Genomic DNA, 21,644 nt, shown 5'->3' on the forward strand with positions numbered 1-21,644 from the left:
TGGGGGGGCTAAGAGGAAAGAGGGGGCTGTGAGGTAGGGGGCTAAGAGGAAAGAGAGGGCTGTGAGGTGGGGGCTGAGGGGGTGGGGGGCTAAGAGGAAAGGGGGCTGTGAGGTGGGGGCTGAGGGGGTGGGGGGCTAAGAGGAAAGAGGGGGCTGTGAGGTGGGGGGGCTAAGAGGAAAGAGGGGGTCTGTGAGGGGGGGCTAAGGGGGTGGGGGCTAAGAAGAAATAGGGTGGCTGTGAGGAGGGGCTGGGGGCTAAGAGGAAAGAGGGAGCTGTGAGGTGGGGGCTGTTAAGGTAGAGGGAAGGGCCAGGGTGGTGGGCTCTGGGCAGTGCGTTGGAGGATCTTGAGTTGAGGTCATGGTGGACCATCAGGGACATGAAGTGAGGATCTGTGACATGTTGGGCTGGGATGGCCTGGGGTGCCAGACATCCCTGATCCCTGTCAGCCTCCGTAGCCCCTCGCTCTAGACCCTTCCATGGGAAGATTCTTTTACAGCCATGAAAGCTTGCTCAGCAGGAGGGGTGGGCTTTGGATGCAGAAGCTCATTTGTGGACCGACTGGGGCGCTTTCCTGGGGGGGAGGGCGTTCCCTAGGGCAGTGGCTTCACGATAATGGCCCCGATATTGGAAGCATTCCATGGGAGGTCGGTGTGTGCAAGTTCTTTGTCAGGGCTCCATGTTGTTATTCTAATTATTGCCTCTAGCTCAGCCCTGTCCTCTGGGGCCTAGCCTGATTCCTAGGGAGCTTTTTCCTGGGGATGGTGGGGTATGTGATATGAGAGTTTCTTCCCCTCCCAGAAGGACCAGGGTAAGTTTGCTCCTTGGGGGAGTCTCCAATTCTCTCTGCACCCACTGTGAGGGAGACCGTGCTTGACCCTGGGGAGACCTGCCCATCTCCCTCACTCCGCAGTCTTTCTTTCCTAGGATTAAGCCCAGCAGGCCTTTCAGGACCTCATCCCCTTTTGTGAGTGGGGGCCGGAGGAAGGACTTAGGAATAAAATGAACCTTGGCCTGCAGAGCCCTCTCCCACCTGGAAGCCTGCATCTCTGCCTCTGGTTCTGGGAGCCTGGGCCCAGGATGGTGGCAGCAGAGAGGACAGCGCCTGGGCTGCAGACGCTCAGTCCTCCGCTTGCCCTCAGCCCTGGAATGCTTTGGAGAGAGCTCCATCTCCCTGGCAACCTCAGCCCTCAGTGGGCAAGTGGCCCTGGCCTGAGCAGCAAGCTCCTAGAGGTGGACTGGGAGAGTGGGTTCTGCCCAGCCCCAGATGCCTGGCCCAAGCCAAGCGTAGGAGCCCCGCTAGAGCTTGGCTGGGATCATCCCCAGCTCCTGTGCAACAGCCTGGGGCTATTTTTGGAGCCTCGGTACTGCCGTGGTTTCGCTGTCCCAGAGCAGGATGGGCTCCACCCTCCCCTACTGACCTTCCCTGCTGCTGGAGATATTTTTGGATAGGGCTCATTTTAGGGGTTCAGGTTTGTCTGAGTTTCCCTAGCTTCTGGCCTGCATTCCAGATTCCTCTGGGGGTTCCTCAGTCTCCTGTGCTCTACCCATCTCTTGGGTCCTAGGAAACTGCTTCCTGTTTTGAACCCACAAGATTGATGCACATGAAGACTCCAGGAGCCCAGTGTCCCTTCTCTGCCCTCTGAGATTCCTGTCTGACTCTCTGGGTATCATACACTCATTCTCCATGCCTGAGCATGTGTGCGCACACACACACACACACACACACACACACACACACAAGCTGTCAGGAGGACAGGAAAACCAGTCCATAGGAAAATAACCTCACCCCTGGGGGCTTTGTTCTTCTACTCCCCACCTCCAACCCCCACTGCCTCTTGAAAACCAAAACCAGCTCTTTGTGGACCGTCCTGTCCTCTCCCCAGTGGCCTTTCCCCAATCCCTCACCTACCCGCAGGGATAGGGTGTCTTTGCAGTGCAGGCTGATTCCACACTCGTCTGTGATCTCCGAGAGGTCCTCATCCTCGAATTCCTCCAGGCTGATGTCATGGGTGAGCCTGGCATGGGTGAGACAAGGACCCGGTGTTACTTTGGGAGGGGTGGAGATATGGCCAGACGAGGCTGCCACCAGGGGCAAGAATGCCCTGGGTGAACACTCATTTGGATAGGGCTTGTCTGTACTGAGGGAGGCTAGGCCTGTGCCAATGCAGAGGCTGTTGAGGGCATGCCTAAGCATCTCTCTCCAGAAGATACATAAAACCAGCTCTCAGACTCAACCCAGATGGGGTGCAAGGGGATCACTTCAGGTCTTCCCTACTTACCCGTGATCCCAAAGCAAGGCCCCAAGGCCTAGAAGAGGCCCTAGTGAGAGACATTAGAGCAGCGTCTTTGCTGAGCACCTGTCAGTTAAGGTGAGGAACTAGGGCACAACCCAAGCTTTCCTGTGGGCTGGATAATGCCTGGACTATGTGGCATGAGGTGTGGGGGTCAGTGGGAAAGCCTAAAGAGACTGGGTCACAAAAATCTCCAAAGCTCCAGGGGTCCTACCCCAAACCCCTGCCAGCTGCAGGATGAAAATGATGTTCTTCCCCCCAATATCAAGGGGTTGGGATTTCCCCCTTGACCCTCCCAAGTCCTTGGGATCGAGTTGAAACAGAAAATCCCAGCTGATGTAACAGTTCAGGCCAAGGCTAGGAGTCTGATCTTTGTGCCTCACAGTACCCCACTGCCCATGCCAGACCCCTTTCTCCTCCTTATAAGTCTAGAGAAGAGCTGGAGAACAAAGGGGGGGGGATGGGAAACACATGTCCAGGGGGCTAAGAAGACTTCAGTAACTAGGGACTCCCAGTCCCCCAGAGGTCCTTGAGGCTGCCTATCTTCCCCAGGGGCATATGGGACAGTCAACTCACGGACCCTCTAGGGTGGCTCCAATGGGCAGAGATGTTTGGAGGCCACGCCTTGGCACCCAGGACTGAATGGGCCTATCTCACCTACCCCCAAATGCAGAAGATTCTGTGGTGCCAGCCACACCCTGGCACAATTTATGCCCATAGACCTCCCACCCCCCTCAGACTCTGGGCGCTTTCAGCCTGGAGCCATGCTGGTAAGGCAGGGTACAATGAAGACAAGGGATTGGAGGGTGATTTCAGACTAGCTCCAACTCTTCCATCTAATAAAGAGGCTGAGCCACAAAGTTGGGAAAACCTCTTTCGAGGTCATGAATGGGATCCTTGTGGATCACGGATCACAAGATTTAGAGGTCACCCTGTCCAACCTCTTTTCATATTCGGGAACCCCAGGCCCTAGAGGAGGAGTGTTGCCTGGCCAAGGTCACACAAGTATTACTAGCAGCCCCACTGGCCAAACTTCCAGGGTGATTCAGGAAGCCTGATTCTCATCCTCTCACCCTGGTCCAAGGACTCCTCCACAGCCCCAGGTCACTCCCATGGGCCCCCTCCCCCTCCCTCTCCCATTCCCCATCTCCCTACCAGCGTTCCCACTGATCTTCCAGCCAGCTGTTATTGTCTGGGCTTGATTCCATTTCCATCACCAGAGGCATGGGGAGGCCTCCCCGTCCTGGGGGCTTCAGGGCCACAGAACAGTGTCCTCATGCCCGGGAGGGAGTGGGGGGTCGAGGAGTGGAGAGCTGGAGGTCGGAGCAGGAACTGGGCCTCTCCCCCCGCCCCTTGCTTCCTGGCCTGTCTGCCTGCTCGCTGCTCACTGCAGAAGCTATGGGGAGTTCATTAAAAATAGATGGGCCTAGCGAGAGGAGGCAGCGGCTGTCTCTAGCTCGGCCCGGCTCCCAGCTCTGGTGATGCCCGGCTGCCTTCCCTGTGAGGAGGCTGCGGATCCCTCCCCCTGGTCCTCTGCATCCTCGTTGTCCTCCTCCTCCCCCACCACCGGAGTCAGGTTACTTCAATCGATGCTACCGGCTCCACCTGTCCTTCCTGTGCCCCTATGGGGGCTGAAGGTCCCTGCCCTCCCTTCCCCAGAGGGCCACACACGAGGATGGCAGAAATCTTGCTTCCTCTGGCCTCCCCCTTTCCCCAACCCCAAATCCTCTTTAAAGGACCAGCGCTATCCAGGGACCACCTGGATCAGAGGGCAGAGATGACCCCTCAGCTGGGGGGGTCCTTACTCCCCTAGGTCTGGCAGGAGCTTCTGGGCTGACGCAGCCCCAAGCATGGTTTGCATCCCCCCTAGTCCCCAAACCTTATCAACTGAGCTTTTCTCTATGATGCTATAAGGAGAGTTTCCACACCCATCTGCTCCTCTCCTCCCTTAAGAGACAGCATGAGGTTAGCAGAAAGGGGACTGCATCTGGGGTCTGAGGACATGGATCCAGATAGCTTTGCTACTTACTACCCGTATAAACTTGAGTCTCTGGGGCCTCAGTTTCCTATTCTGTAAAATAAAGGGGTTTGGACTTGATCTAGTCCTCTTCAGCCCTTTCCTTACTCTCAGACGGATAGGGAGGGGTCAGGGGAGGGCCTAGATTGGGGGAAAGAGATAGGGCAACTGAGTTAGCCTCTGAGCCTCAGCTTAATCTATCTGTAAAATGGGGATGAAAATACTTATAGCACCACCTTCACAAAGGGATTGTATAGAAAGTACTTTGTAAACCTTAAAATGTAATAGAGATGTGTGATGATATGCCCTCCACTCCCTAGACCTTTGAACCTGGGCTGATTCTGCAGCCCACCTGGAATGAGAGGAAAGACTTCTTGAGTGGTGCTAAGAGCTCTGGATTTAGAGCAAGGGGACCTGGGTTGTGGAGCGTCGGCATCCTCATCTCTAAAATCTGAGGGATGGACTGGCTGAGCTCTAAGCTACCTCTAGTTCTAAATCCAATGATTAATCCTCCTGCCAGCCTAGGGTGGGAACACCCACCCCCCAAACCGAAGCAGGTGGGACAAATGACTTTCCAGGATTCTAGGTTAGTGGGAAAGAAGGTGGGCTTGGATTTAGGCACATTGAGCTTGAGGAATTGGGGCCACTGTTTCCATCAGGTCCTCCCCATGCCCCCGTGAGTTACCTATGATCTCTTCTTCTCCCTCTACCTCTCTGCTGTGTATATTTTATGTGCTCATAGATATTTACATGTTTTCTCTCCCATTAGACTGTGAGCTCCTTGAGGGCAGGGACTGTGTTTTTGGCTTTCTTTGTATCTCCAACACTTAGCACAGTGCTTGGCACATAGCAAGCCTTTAATACATTAATGCTCATTAACTGCTGATTTGTCCAGGGACCTAGGGCCAAGAGCAGACAATTTGCGATCTCAAAAGTATCAAATGACTCCCCTATAAATAGGAAAAGGAACAGCTTTCTAGCCCCCCAAAGGCAAGGCCCAGCTGAAAAGACCCTGATATCACTATAGAAACAGGCCACTATAAGCAGATTTTGTGCTCTCTGATGTTTCTTTGCTCTCCAGTGCCTTCCACTTTCTTCATGTAATAGCTAACATTTATATAGTGCTTTTAAGGTTTGCAAATCACTTTACAAATATAATTTCATTTCATCCTCACAAGGTGCTACTATTACCCCTATTTTACAGATGAGGAAACTGAGGCAGACAAAGGTTAAGTGACTTGTCCAGAGTCATTCATCTAGTAAGGATTTGAACTCAGCTCTTCCTGACTCTAGGTTCAGAGCTCTACCCACTGCTCCACCTAGCTGCCATGTTAGACATGTAGACGTGTTCTTGGAGAATGCCAACAGTAGACCCCACAACAAGTTCAAGAAGTTGTATGTAGGTTTAGCTGTATATAGGTTTGTATGAAAACATGGAGTGGGGCAGAGGCTCACAGAACCTCAGAATTGGAAGGGACTTGCAACTTCAGAATCATCTTGTTCAACCAAGAGCAAAAAAGGAATCCTCTCTTTAGTATGAAAGAAAAGTGGTCAAAGACCTCCAGTGAAGAGAAACACCACCACCTGAGGCAGCCCTTTCCATATTTGGACAGCTCCAATTGCTAGGAAGCTTGTCTGACATCTCAGCCTAGATTGGCCTGTTTGACTCCTGCTCCTGGTTCTGCTCTTCGAGGCCAAGCAGAATGAGTCTAATCTTGATTCAGCCCTTCAGATGTGCCCTTCACAACAAAACCTCTTCTCCAAGTGAAATATCCTCAGTTTCTTCAACAAATTACCATAAGGCATAGTTGGGTTGGCCCTTTTCTGTCCTGGTCACCCTACTCTGGACCCTCTCCAGACTAGAATGACCATACCCAACCACAAAAATACTCCAGAAGTGGTCTAACCAGAACAAAGTACAGCAGGATTCTCATTCACTTGCCTTGTCCTGAACTAAACCTCTCTTAACAAAGATTAAAATCAAATTAGCTTCTTTGGATGTATGGTGAAGTTTATAGTCCAAAAAAAAAAACCCAGATCTTTTTAGAGGAACTGTTACCTAGCACCATCTCCCCCATCTTTTATTTGTGATGTTGATTTTTTTGCACCCACCCAAGTATAATAATATATGTGTATATCCTTATTACATCTCATCTTATTAAATTTGGCTCAATGTTCTCCCATCATGATTTTTTTGGATCCTGATTCCATCATCCAAAGTGTTAGCTGCCCCTACCAGCTTTGTATCATCTGCAGATTTCATAAGCACACTATCTACCTCTTTATTCATTAACAGAAATGTTTGACAGTACAGGACCAAGGACAGCTCCCCAGGGTACTCCATTAGAGACCTTTGTAGATACTAAACCACTGAAGACTATACTATGGGTCTGACAACTCAACTGGTTACTAATTCACTTAACCATTCTGTTGTTTACCTCGCACCACTCTCTCTGCTATGAGAATAGCACAGGAGGCTGTCCAATGCATTACTAAAAGCTAAGGAAACTATATTAATAGCACTCCACTTTTCTACTAGTGTAGTAACCCTATCAAAAAGGAAAATTAGGTTAGTCTGGCATAACATGTTCTTTTTTTTTTCAGTATTTAATGAATACTTTCTACTTTCAATATCACAGTCACTTCACAATTAATTCCCTCCCCCAAAGAATCCTCAAAACGAAGAGAGTTAGTCAAAACACAGCACCCACATCGGATAGCATGTGTGACATTCTGAGCAATTGTAATTTCTGACCTCTACCAAAAGAAGGGAAATGTGATTCATCACCTAGCCTCTAGAAACAAAACCAGCTGGCCATTGCACTTTATTGTAGTCATTGTATATGCTGTTTTCTTGATTTTACTTTCAATCTTTTGCATCAATTCATACAAATCTCATGGGTTTTTTCCCCCAACTTCACCATTTTCACCATTTCTTAAGGTCTAATGATATTTAATTACATTCATATGCCAAAAGTTGTTTATCCAGTCCTTATTTAAGGAGCACCCAGTTTTTTTATATTACAAAAAATGCTGCTATGAATATTTTGGTGTATATGGAATATCTCTATCATTGATCTTTTTGGGGGAATATACTCAGTAATGAGTTGTGGTATCAAAGAGTATGCACAGTTAAGTCACTTTACTCCCATAGTTCCAAAATGTTTTTCAATGGACAGTTTCATAAACTGTATCCACATGCCTTTCTTCCCACAGTCCCTCCAACACTGACTTATTTTCATCTCTTATCATATTTGTCAATTTCAAGAATTTGAGGTGAAACCTGAGTTCTCATCTATATTTTTTTTCTTTTAAGAGACTTGGAACATATTTTCTTATGGCTGTTGATAGCCCTTTTTTCCTTGTAAAATTATTTATTTCCCATTGTAAAACTCTGGTCATTATTGTAGATGTTCTACTTATCCTTGCATTTTCTTCTGTACCTTACACATAGCAAGTGCTTAATAATATTTTAAAAAAATCAATGGGTGTCTAAACACTGACATCTGACAAGATTTCTGTTTTAACATGCAAATCATAAAAAATACAAGCATACTCACAAAAATTCAGACTTTTAAAATCATGAGCATAAACAAATTCAATAATAAAGGCCTAATTCTTAAATGAGTAACTCAAAAGAAGGGATACATAATGGAAGTATTAACAGAAACCAAAGTCACCAATTTTCTATGCTTTACAGTAAGATAAACCTTTATTTTGTACTATATAGTCATATCCTTTGATGTCCCCACCTATTGAAAAATAGCTTTTAGGAATGATGTATTTGATGAAGCTGGTCAAGCCCTTTGAGTGATCACTGCTCCCATTTCTAGAGGTCCACTAGCCATCCCCTTTATAAATATGTTATAATATTTTCCCCAGGAATCAATGTCAAGCTCATTGGTCTATAGTTTGCAAATTCAATTCTTGTGCTTGAAAACTGATATTTTGTTCTTTTCCAGTCTTAGAGATCCTCTCCCCTTATCCATGATCTTTCAAAGATCATAGACAGTGGCTCAGCAATTGTCTTTGCCACTTTTCATCTGAGCTTGGTGTCTTGAACTCATTAAGGGCAGCTAGGTGCTTCCTCACCATTTCCTTACTTATCTTGGCTGTTAACTTCCTATTAATCAGCTTTGTTCTGTCTTTTTCAAATCCAAACAACATTCTCTTTGACAAAGAACAAAGGAATCAAATATGAGTTGAGCAGCTGTGCCTGTCTATCATCATTGTCCCATCATGGTGCTGGTCCTATCTCTTCTTTGATTCTCTGCTTTGTCCTGATATAGCTAACATACCTTCTTGTCCTCAGCTTACCTGAACAGCCTCAGCTCCCTCTAAGATTTTGCTCCCCAGATACTATTTTTACAGGACTAGACTATGTTTTTGTATCAGTCTTTTGTTATCTGTTCTTGTTTCTATCTTCCTTACATGTCTTTTTTTTTTTACATGTTTCCTGTTCAGTTCTCCCTCTTCCTCTTCACCCCAATTGTTTTTCTTGGTATCTTCAAGAATTTCATTATATTTTTTAAAAGATATTTTACTGTTGCCTTTTTTTAACTTTAGAATTTTATTTGTGAGAGCTTCTCTTCCTTCCTAAGTTGACTTCCAAAGGACCTTAGCTATTTTTTCTCTGAATCTTTTGAAATCATGAGCATCTGCTGTCCCAAAATCTAGAGTTCATTTCAGATTCTTCTTGACTTTCTTTTTTTTTTCTTTTGCTAGGTAATGGGGTTAAGTGACTTGCCCAAGGTCACACAGCTAGTAAGTGTTAAGTGCCTGAGACAGGATTTGAACTCAGGTCCTCCTGAATCCGGGGCCGGTACTCTATCCACTGCACCACCTAGCTGCCTCCTTTTCTTGACTTTCTTCCTCTACATCAAATTCTAAGATGGGTCAGTCAATTCTTCCCAACTGGTCAATTCTTCTCATCATTTTAAATGCAATTACTCCTTGTTAGTGAGAATCAGACCCAGACTAGAATTTCCTTCCCGGTTAGTTCCTTCACCTTTTGAAGGATGAATTTATTAAAGGAAGCCACATTATTAACTGTACTGTTTTGGGCAGAGGGAACTCTCTGTAGATGTCTGCTATTTGTAGTCATCCAGTGCTACAGTTTCATGCTTCCATGCCAGGCTTGTGACCCGATTCCCAAATTTCTTATCTAATTTTCTTTCCATCTCTGTGGGTCCTCTTCCAAATACTTGCCATCATACTTACACGTCCTGGTTCCTGAATGTCCTCATATAAGGATGTCATTAAATTCAATGCTACAACAATAACAACAACAACAATACACACACACACACCCCAACACACACACACATTTTCCCTATTCTGCTCCTTTTAAATAAGGCATAGCCTTCTAGAAGCATATCACATATACCTAGGTTATTAGAATGTGAACCACCTTTCTATTAAGCATTGAGAGTTATTCTACCAAATCTCAATGACACCTTTGACGTCAAATTTGTTTCCTTGTACTAGGCTTTCCAGTTCAATTTGCTTTTTATCCATTCTTTCTGCATTTGTATACAAACATTTGAGGTCATGGGTTTTGTTGCTGGCTCTTGGGTTTTGTTTCCTAGGAACATCTGGGTATCTTGACTCATTCTGTGGTATCTGGCATGGGGCTATACATAGGGAATTATCTCCATTTTCCCTTGCAATTTTGGATGAAGAATGAAAAAGCATTTATTATGCACATGCTATGTGCCAGGCAGTGTGCTGAATACTGGAAAAATAAATTCAAAAGTGAGAAAGTTTCTACTCTCAAGAAACTTACATTCTAATACATGAAGGCAATATATGTGTGTGTGCGCGTGGGTGTGTGTGTGTGTTGTGTGTGTGTGTGTGTGTGTGAGAGAGAGAGAGAGAGAGAGAGAGAGTGAGAGAGGTGTCAGGGAAAGGAGTTTTGGTCTGGAGATTCACAGGGATCGTGAATTTCATAGGACAGTCATCTGACATGCCCTTTTCTAGAGGTAATAGTATTAATGTGACTACTATGGCCAGAACAAGAAGGGAAAAGGAGGGTGGTACTATCCGAAAGATGGCTTGGGTAGATGACTGGGTGGGATGGTTAGCATCATCTGCTCTAGGACCCACTAGATATAGTGAGCTAGGTAATTTTGCATTTTCTCAATTATCGATCAAGATTGCTTGGGCTCTAGGAGATATGCAAGACTCCAGCAAATGCCTCCTTATGAGGCCTTGTTAGGTGAACTCCATTCCTGGACAGGAATCTGCCATTTCTGTATTTTGAGCTGTGGTCCAGAAATCCAATTCAATTCTCAGTTGCCATTTTTTTTTTTTTACTTTTTGATAAGGCAATCGGGGTTAAGTGACTTGCTCAGGGTCACATTGCTAGTAAGTGTCAAGTGTCTGAGGCTGGATTTGAACTCAGGTCCTCCTGACTCCAAGGCCAGAGCTCTATCCACTGTGCCACCTAGCTGCCCCTTCAGCTGCCATCTTCTTAACCATCTGTTCATTCCTGAATCTGCCTTTCTCTTCTGAAGCCCTTTGCCTTCTATCACTGGCAATAGGGATAAAACATAATCTCTATTCCTGAGGTCCTCAGTTTCTTACCCAATAACTTTTTAGCAATGTTTTCTGGATTTTTTCTGGCAGTGTCATTTGTACCCTCATGAAATGCCAGCAGAGGGTAGTGGTTATTTGGTTTGACAAGCCTTGGGAGATTCTCTTTAGGTCTTCATTCCCTCAACTATGAAATGATAGGGTTAGACTCAGAAGTGTGCTCCAGTCATCTCGAACTGACTCTCCAGGAGTTGATTGTTAAATTTCTGGTGGGAGCATTTACACCTCTAAAATCAGCAGCAAATGTTACAAATCAGCACTTGATCTGTTGTTTTGTTAATCGTCTAGACTTAATTATTGGAGAAAATATTAATAATGCAGATTAAAAATATGTCATGAGTATGTTGAGAGCCAGTTGTTAAACATTCACAAGCCAGCACACTACTGGTTGGACAATGTACCATCTATATCCTTTCCAACTCCACATCCTATAATACACCTACAGGCTGTACCATATAATTGAGCCTCAATTTAGAAGAACCTTGGGGCAGCTAGGTGGCACAGTGAATAGAGCACTGATCCTGGAGTCAGGAGGACCTGAGTTCAAATCCAGCCTCAGACGTGTAACACTTACTAGCTGTGTGACCCTGGGCAAGTCACTTAACCCCATTGCCTAGCCAAAAAAAACCCAAACAAACAAAAAGAACCTCCTTTCTCATCCATGAAAGAGCTATTTCACCCATATAAATGAATTTTCTAAACAACTGAAATTCACTCCTTTAAACACTAGAATGTTTTAACATGTTAAACCTTTTGGGGTGATATTTTTCTAAACTGCTTCAGACATATCCTCCCCTTCTTAGGAGGTGAATGAACATCATTTAACCTTTGTTTGGTGGCCCAGGATCATCATTTTCCAGACTAATCATTGTCCTGGGCTTCAATATCTGGACATTCTCAGGACCTCTAGGGTGGGTAAGGGTTGTTTGTCCCTGCACTGAAGAGGCCCAGACCCTGGGGGAAGGGCTTTTAGTTACAGAATCTCAGAGCTAGTAAAGTCTTCAAAACATCCAGCTCCCACTTGAAATCTTCCACTGACAGGGAACTCACTATTTCTTGAGGGAGCCCAACCTTTTGGGCATCTCTCATCATTAGGCAGTTTCCGTGTATTGTGCCTAGATCTGGCCTTAGTTCTCTTCAATTTTTCTTTCCTAGAACAACTCTTTGAAGGCAGCTATCATATCCCCCTAGCCCCCACCCCAGTCTTTTCTTCTTCAGGCTAAAACAATTCCCAAATCCTTCATGGTTTTGGCCTTATCTCAAGGCCATTTGCCGTCCCTACTGCCTTCTTCTATACTTTTTCCAGCTTATCAATGTCTTTCTCAAAACTTGGTGCCTGTTTTATTGTGGACACAAAGACAGGAAACAAAGCAGGTGCCCATCACTTGGGAAAGAGGAATCAGATCATGGCACGAGAATGTAATGGAATATTATTGCAACATAAGAAATAACGAATATGACAAATTCAGAAAACACATGGGAAGACAGGGCTGAACGGATTCCAAGTGAAGAAAGCAGCCCTAAGGAAGAGTCTATACCATGGCGACAATAATGTGTATGAAAGCCATACTCAAAGACAGAAGGACACAGAGTCGATGTAGTGACCAATCTTGGCTGTAGAGGAGAGGGGATGACATACATTTCCCTTCCCTTAGCAGAGGTGGGGATCTCCAGGTGCTGAATGCCCCTTTGCCCCCCCACTGCAGGTCAGCAACTGTTCTGTGATTTATAACTTCAGAGAGGTGCCTGTAGCCATTGAAAGGTTAAGTGATATGGCCAGGGTTACAAAGTCACAGAGAGGACTCAGACTCAGTTCTTCCTCCCTCCAAGACTGGTTCTCAATCTGATAAACCACCCCGCCTCACTGATGGGGATTATGATTCATACCCCAGTCACTGCGGTATCAATTAAGCTCCATTTTTCTTAAAGAAAAAGGTAGGGAAAAAAGTGAAGTAAACCACGGAGGCCACAACCAAACATAATACTCCACATGTCGTCTGACTAGGGCAGAGGACAAATCCAGCCTTAGACACTTCCTATCTATGTGACCCTGGGCAAGTCACTTAACCTCTTTCTGCCTCAGTTTCCTCATCTGTAAAATGTGGATCATAACAGTACCCACCTCAGGAGATTGTTGTGAAGAAAAAAATTAGATAATATATGTAAAGAGCCCTAGACCCCTATATGAATTCTAGCTGTTATTATTATTCCAACTCCTAAATACCATGTTTCTTTTCATGCAGGTTAAGATGTATTAGCTCTAGAACCAGGAGAACGTTGTACACAGCAACAGCCATATTGTGCAATGACTAACTTTGATAGACTTAGCCCTTCTCAGCAATGCAAAGATCTAAGACATTTCCAAAGGTCTCATGATGGAAAATGCTAACCACATCCAGAGAAAGAACTATGGAGTTTGAATGCAGATCGAAGCATACTGTTTGCTCTTTTTTTCCTTGTTTTGTTTTGTTTCTTCTTTCTTGTGCTTTCTCCTATCGGTTCTAATTCTTCTTTACAACATAACTAATGTGAAAATATGTTTAACAGGAATGTATATAAAAATGTATATTGGATATAGGATGTATATAGGAATGTATATATCAGATTGCATGCCATCTTGGGGAGGGAAGGGGGAAGGTAGGAAGAGAAAATGTAAAGCTCAAAAGCTTATGGAAGTGATTGTTGAAAGCTAAAATAAATTAATTAATTAAAAAATGTGTTAGCTCTTTGGGCTTCTATGTTAGTTCTTGTGTCTTCTTTTCATAGTTTGTCTATCTGCCTCCTCCACTGTCAGCAGCTGCTTTTTGCTGTAAGGATGCCTGCCTTCGCTCCTCATTCTCTGCTTCTGATCTGCTGACAATTATTGATCCCAATTATTTGGGAAACCAAATAATTAGCCTTGTCTAAAACAACGGTCAATAGGGGCAGCTAGATGGTGCAGTGGATAGAGCACCAGGCCTGAACTCAGGAAGATCTGAGTTCAAATATGTCAACAGACCTTGACTAGCTGAGTGACCTTGGACAAGTCACTTAACCTCTGTTTGCCTCAGTTTCTTCATTTGTAAAATGGGGATGGTAAGAGAACCTGCCTCCCAGGGTGGTTGTGCAGCTCAAATGAGATGATAGTTACAAAGTGCTTAGCACAGTGCCTGGCACACAGTAAGTGCCATATAAATGTTAGTTGTTGTTATTATTATTGTTAATCTCTGAATGAGGGCTTGACACAATCTAGTATGACAGAAAAAGTCCTGAGCCAAAAGTCAGGAGACCTGGGTTCCAATCTTGGCCCTGTAGTTACTAGCCCTGTGACCTAAAGGAAGTGGCTTACCTTCTCTTCCCTATGTGCTCAACTGGAAAATGGGAATAATAATAATAACTCAAAACACTATAGTACTTGTAATATTTATCAAGTGCTTTCCTCCCAATTGAAATAGACAATGAAAGGTCCATTATTCCCATTTTGGTGCAGTCATTTTTCAATTGTGTCTGACTCTTTGTGACCCCATTTGCGGTTTTCTTGGCAAAGACACTGGAGTGGTTTGCCATTTCCTTCTCCAGCTCATTTTACAGATGAGGAAACTGAGGTAAACAAGGCAAAGTGACTTGCCCAGAGTCACAGAGCTAGAAAGTATCTGAGGCTACATTTGAACTCTGGTCTTCCTGATTCCAAGCCTAGTGTTCTATCCACTGCATCACCCAGCTGGCCTGTTCTCCAACTCTTCCTGGTTGTCTTATAGTCCTCTTCTATGGAGGTGTCTTATCTCCATGTCTAGGTGGTGGCCTCCTGAGGACCTGGCTCAGGGCTGGTCTTGGAGAAGACCTTCAGTGAGTAATTATTGAATGAATGAAAATGCAGGCCCTGCAGTCCCTCCCATGTCAGGATGGCATGAAAGAGCTCACAGAATCGAGAGCTGGAAGAGGTCTCAGGGGACATCTAGCCCAAGCCCATCACCTAAACAGGAATCTCCTCTATGATATCTTCAATAAGTCGTCATCCAGGTTCTTCTTGGAGACATCAGGTGATAGGGAGCTCACCACCTCTTGAGGCAATCCATTCCATTTTGGGGTAGATCCAATTGTCAGGAAATTTTTTGCTACCTCAAGCCAAATTCTGCCTCTCTCTAACTTCTAATCACTGCTCGTGTTCTTCCTTCTGGGGCCAAGCAGAATTAGTCTAATTCTCTTCAACAAGGCCAGCCTTTCCAATATTTAAGACAACTCTGATATCCTTCCCTGAGTCTTTTCTTCCTCAGGCTAATCATGCCCTTTCCTTTAAATGACCCACATATTATCTAAAGTCATATGAAAAAATGCTCTAAATATATAAATAAATTATATTAATATAAATAAACATATTAAATAAATATATAAATAAATATAAATAGTGATATTGATTAGAGAAATGCAAATTAAAACAACTCTGAGGTACCACTTCACAACTATCAGATTGGCTAATAAGACAATAAAAAAGAAAACGATAAATGGTGGAGACAATGTGGGGAAAACTGGAATACTAATGCATTGTTGGTGGAGTTGTGAACTGATCCAACCATTCTGGAGAGCAATTTGGAACTACACCCAAAGGGCTACAAAACTGCATATCTTTGACCCAGTCATACCACTACTAGGTCTGTATCCCAAAGAGATGATAAAAAAGGGAAAAAGACCCACATGGACAAAAATTTTTATAGCAGCTCTTCTTGTGGTGGCAAAGAATTAGAAACTGAGGGGATGCCCATCAATTGGGGAATGGTTGACCAAGTTGTGGTATATGAATGTAATGGAATACTATTGTGCTATAAGAAATGATGAGCAGGTGGATTTCAGAAAACTTGAAAAGACTTACATGAACTGATGCTGAGTGAAGTGAGCAGAACCAGGAGAACATTGTACACAGTAACAGCAACATTGTGTGATGACTAACTCTGACAGACTTAGCTCTTCTAAGCAATGAAATGATCTAAGACAATTTTAAAAGACTCATGATGGAAAATGCTATCCACATCCGGAGAAAGAACTATGGAGTCTGAATGCAAATCGAAGCATACTATTTTCTCTCTTTTTTTCTGGCTCGTGGTTTCCCCTTTTTGTTCTGATTCTTCTTTCGCAACATGACTAATGTGGAAATATATTCAATATGATGGCACATGTATAGGCTACATCAGATTTCTTGCCATCTTGGGGAGGGAGGGAGGGAGGGAGAAAAAAATTTGGAACTCAAAATCTTATAAAAGTGAATGTCGAAAACTAAAAAAAATAAATTAAAATAAAAAATTAAAAATAAATGACCCACACATGTCAGAGTCTCCATCTCACCCACTATCCTGGCTACCCCACTCTGGAAGCGTTCAGCTTGTTGTGGTAAATGTGATACTTCAAACTGAACCAACCTCCTCATTTTGTGGATGAAGAAACCGAGGTCCACAGAGGTTAGGGAATTTTCCCAAGTCACGTAAGGACTTGTCCCAAGCCTTAAATAGCAGAACTCGCTCCTTTGACTCCAAAGATGGTGTTTATTCCACTGAGAGGTTGCCTTCTACGAGGGTTGTTTCCCTCGGGAGGGAACCCAGCTTCCTTAGCTCCCAGAGGTGGAGACTAAGGAGGTAACGTCATAACAGAGAAGGGGAAAAGAAACAGGAGGGGGCAGGTGCCCAAGATAGGCTCACCCTGTTACTGTCACTTCAGCCATGAGTAGGAGGCCAGAGGTGGCCCGAATGCACATCCCTTAAATGGGGGTGGGACCAAAGAGATCTGGGATTTCATTGGCATAGGTAGCTTCTAGTGGAGTCACTCTCTACCAATGCAGATCACCAACTGGCTGATCACTCATAATGACAGGGAGTTGCGTGGGACCCTGAGAGGTCAAGTAACTTGCAGAGTCACCTGGCCAGGACATGTCAGAAGTTAAACTCAAACATGGGCCAGCAGGCCCTGAGGTCAGTTCTGTATCCACTACCCCATATTCTTTCTCACATGATTTGCCACAAAATAAATTGCCTATGGGTCATTGGGAGCAGAGATTCCTGACATAAAAAATGTGTATTTATGAAAAAGTCATATTAAAAAGGGCAGCTAGGTGGTGCAATGGATAGAGTCCCGTCCTAGAGACAGAAAGACTTGAGTTCAAATCCTGTCTCAGACATTTTCTAGCTGTCTGACCCTGGGCAAGTCATTTAACCCTGTTTGCCTCAGTTTCCTCATCTGTAAAATGAGCTGGAGAAGGAAATGGCAAATCACTCTAGTATCTTTACCAAGAAAACCCCGAATAGGCTCACAAAGAGTTGGACACAACTGAAAAACAACTGAACACGCACATACTTTTAATAGATGGTTTTATGAAAAATTGCTACTATCTTCCAGTACCATCCACCATTAGAGCATCATCCCTTTCCCTCCCCTCCACTAACTTGCTTTGCAGCTTTGAGCAAGGCATTTGGCTTTTGTTTCCCCATCTGTAAAATGAAAGGGTTAAACCAGATAATTGTTCTGCCTTCCAAAGCTCTAATGTCCTGACATTCTTCAATGCATTCAGAAGCAGCTGTGAAATAGAGTGAAATAAAACAATCCACTGACCGCTCTGATAATGTACACTTTATTCTGCACTGGTAGCTCACCACACTTCTCTGCCACTGTGGAGGGCACCCCAATCTTCCAAGCTCACAACCTTGTATCCTCAGCTTCTCTCTCCCCATGCTTCTCCAACCTAAACAGCATCTCTCACATGTCACCTTCTCCCCACTCACACAGTCACCGCCCAAGTTCAGGCCTTCACCACCTTTTGCTTGGTCTATTGCAATAGCCTCTATTTGGTCTGCCAGCCTCCAATTTCTCCCTCACCACAATCCATTCTCCATTCAGCTAATAAGGTGACATTTCTAAAGCCCAAGTCTGACCATGCCCCTCTGCATCCAATAAATTTCAAGGGCTCCCTATATTCTCCCGGATCAAACGTAAAATCTTCTGTCACTTAGAGCCCTTTATAACCTGGCCTCTGCCTATTTTTCTAACCTTCTAGTTTTCCACATACACATTCTACAATCCATGACACTGACCTCCTTGTAATTCCCTAAATACGTCACTCCATCATCACACATATCTACGCCTTCTTATGGATATGTTTTCCCTCCTTACCTCTATCTAGCATCCCTGGCTTCCTTCAAGACTCAGTACAAATCTCACCTTCTGCAGTAGCCTTCTCCCAGTTACCCCAGCTAGAAATGCTTTCCAGTTGCAGGCTATCCTATAATGACTCTCTCTCTTTATTCTCTGATTTTATCTGTATCTGATTCTATATATCTTTATCTATATATCTATGTAGAGAGAGAATCTCTTCATCACTCTATATCTTGTCTGTACCAAATTATTTATATGTCTACTTCTTCAAGGGAGGGACTGTGTTTTTGCTATTCTCTGCATCACCCATGCTTGGCACAGTGCCTGGCACATAGTAAGAGCTTTATAAATGTTCATTGACTGACCTCCAATTTTCTCTTTTTGAAGACCTTTCTAGACTTCCTATCGGGTTCCAGTTCCCATCCCCCCTCCCCCTCCCTCATCACTCCTTCAGTCTGATCTTTATAGGGGTCTCTCTCCCCAGTCCTTTGCATCTAGGTGTCTCCACCTTTGAAATGGGTAAATCCTCTCTATTGTCTCTTCTGATGTTTTAAGAGGAAGGAAGCAATGGCTTTGGGGCAGCTGGTACTTTCTTACCTCTCGGAACAGGGGTCTTCTTCAACCCTCTCATGATTCCTTCTCTCTCCTGATTCCTACATCCAGGCCTCCCCACAATGACTTTCTCTCCTCTCTTCTTCCCTCCCCAACTCTGGTCGTGGCATGGACGTTGGACCAGTGATCCCTGGGAAAGTCTAGGCTCTCTTCCACTAACTTGCTATGCAGCTTTGAGCAAGGCATTTGGCTTTTGTTTCCCCATCTGTAAAATGAAAGGGTTAAACCAGATAATTGTTCTCCTGCCTTCCAAAGCTCTAATGTCCTGACATTCTTCAATACATTCAGAAGCAGCTGTGAAAAGAGAAGCTGACTTAGTATCAGGAGATTTGGGTTCAAAACCTAGTCTTACCAAGTCTTTGATTGTGGGCAAGTCATTTAAAGGAAAAACCTGTTTCTATAGGTCTTTAAATCTATTCATTAGGAAACAAATGCAAGCATTATTCCCATTTTACAGATGAGGAAATTGAGGCTCAGAGAGGCCACTTGCCCAAGGTCGCACCAGTAATTGGTTGAGCTGGAATTTGAACTTGGGGCTCCTAACCCAAATCTACACCACAATGCCATGAAGTCTTCACTGAGTCTCAACTTCCTTAAATGAAAATTGAGGTGACAATACTTGCTTCTTCTACCTCACAGAGCTGTGAAGGAAATGCTCTGCAGACTGTGAAGAGCTTGGTGCCAGGGCCACTGGGATTATCACCCTTGGCCATTGTAGGGATGAGGAAGGGGGAGGAAGAGGGTCAGGGAGAAAGAAGTTGAGAGGATTTGAGAAGTGAGAGCAAAGCGATGGTGGAGGGGATAGAGAGGAGGGGAACAGCTGGATCACGAAGCGTGCCTGATGCCTTGAAGCAAGAATCTCCCTCCTTGAAACTTGGTAGATCATAGTTCTTACACCCCCAGTGGAGCTGGGCTGCACAGAGCTATCCACAGTCTTTCTCCCAGGCCCCCAGATAGGCAGCTGCCTTGGGGGGTGCTATCTGGAGACCCAGCAGGGATCCACTCCATGACCTCAGGCCCATTAGCAATGAGTTCCCCATCTCAGACCGCCACTGTGGCTCAGGTGCTAAGTCTCTCCAGGCTCCTCCCCACTCCCATCCCTTTCACCAGACTGGAAGTCTCAAGGGCCCCTGTGGCTGGAAGGCACCATTAGTGACCCTCCGGGGGCCTTCAGTCTCTGGCATGTGCTAGCAGGAGGAGACAGACACAGACACAGGAACCTTCAGGCACTGGGCCCCAGCTGGGATCAGGCTGCCAGGCGGGGGGTGGGGAGAGCTAGTGTCATGGGAGAAGGGAAGGATTATTAGCAGGAGAAAGAACAATGATGTTTATTTGAACCTCTTTCTCCAAGGATCTCCAAGCACTTTGTAGACATGCTGCTCTCTGTCATAAAACTCCTGGGGTTGGGGACTGGGGGTGGGGTGGTGGGGTGGTGGTGGAGGAATGACATAATGACATAATTCAGCGACTGGAGCTCACACCTCCCACTTATCTGAACACACATACATTTCCTACTTCCTGTTCCATTCCCCCCTTGACCTATACCCTGTATGAACCAGGATCTATTCTAGGGCAGCTCCAAGAGGGAAAAAAGGTCCAGAGATGAGGGTCCTTTATGAGAGTCTCCCAGATTCAGTCCAGGCTGAGCAAAAAAAAAAAAAAAAAAAAAAAGGGAAAAAAAATCTCTAAAAACAACTTGCCCCTTCTGATGTTGAACTACCTTCCCAGGACTGCTTGGAGCTGCCTATGATGAGGGTAGGGGAAACAGGGAAAATAGCCTTTTCTCTCCTCCTTCCTCTTCCTTTAGCTGTCCTCCCCAGATGAAATGTCTGCCAAGGGACAGTACTCAGTCCATGTGGGAGAGATTCCCGAGGTCTGGGACCAATAAGGAGGCGCTAGAATAGAAACCAGAGCAAGTGGGTCCAGAGGCTACTCTTACCTCACTTGCTTTCTCTTGGGGGGGGGGGGGGAAAGCCGGCCAAGGAGCTCCTGTCGCTCTCCAAGGTGCTCAAACCACCTTTTATGTGCTCGGCGGCCATCCTGGCTCCCCACTTGGTCCGACCCGTTTGGGGGAGTTGTCAGCCCTCAGAATATCTCAGAGATTACTCCAGGGATTAGATCTAGGGCTCTCTCCCTATTCTCCTGGGGCTCTCCCATCTTTATAGGCTCCTAAGATTCAGAACTGGACTGTACCTTAGAGATAATTTAGTCCAATCCCCTTGACTGACGAGGAAGCTGAGACTCAGAGAAGTGACTTACCTAGGGCCACACACAATAAAAGGTCAGAGCTGGGTTCAAGCCTGGGTTTTCTTACTCCAGATTCAATGTCCACCTCCCCCCGCCCCCAGTATGCCTTGCTTAATCTCCGTTCATCTCATGTACGGTCAGTCAGAGGCCAGCTTTGCCCAGCACAGACCTCAGCCTCCCGATGGTGATGGTGGGGAGAGACAAGGACACGTGGCTCTGAGGCCCCTTCATTCTAAGGGCCAAGCACCGGCCTTCTCCACCTAGGAAGTCCTATAACCACCAGCCAAGGGAGAGCGGAACCAAACGTGAGCTGGCGATCCGGGTCGCTGGCCCAGAATCCTTATCCTCCCCACCTCGGCTGAAGCCCCCCGCCCACTGACCCCACCTCCAATTCTGGCGGAGGGGAAGGGGGACCCAGAGCGAGTCTGGGAAATGGCATCCGGCACCCTCTTCCTCCTCCTCGGTGCCCCGGCCTCCCTCCCCTAATACCGACCCCCGCCCCGTCCGCTACAGCTCCAAGGCGGGAGGGCCTTGCTCCTGGGGTGGGGTTAGAGGCTACTGTCCTGGATGGAGGAGAAGGGGATCCCCAGTTACCCCGGGATAGGCGAGGAGGGTAGAGTGCATGGCGGGGATGCGCGCCCTGGGCCCCTCGCGCTTCTCACCTGAAATTGGGAGGCGACACGATATGCAACCCCAGGAACGGGGAGACCCCGGGCGTGGACGCGGCGCCCCCGCCCCCGGCGCGCCCGCCGCTTTCTCGCTCCGCCAT

At 45.9% G+C, this 21,644-nt stretch overlaps 1 protein-coding gene across 1 annotated transcript in view; it reads right to left on the reverse strand.

The window, feature by feature from the left end:
- The window catches only part of MAPK8IP1 (mitogen-activated protein kinase 8 interacting protein 1), a 29,155-nt gene extending 7,511 nt beyond the window's left edge, over positions 1-21,644 (reverse strand). The window contains exons 1-2 of the mRNA XM_027837829.1: positions 21,538-21,644; positions 1,911-2,016 (exon numbers count right to left, since the gene is read on the reverse strand). Coding sequence (XP_027693630.1) covers positions 1,911-2,016; positions 21,538-21,644 — 213 coding nt within the window. The remainder of the gene's footprint in view (positions 1-1,910; positions 2,017-21,537) is intronic.

This window comes from Vombatus ursinus, unplaced genomic scaffold (genome assembly GCF_900497805.2).
Source record: "Vombatus ursinus unplaced genomic scaffold, bare-nosed wombat genome assembly UNPS02014822.1, whole genome shotgun sequence".
In the NCBI taxonomy this organism is placed as follows: Eukaryota; Metazoa; Chordata; class Mammalia; order Diprotodontia; family Vombatidae; genus Vombatus; species Vombatus ursinus.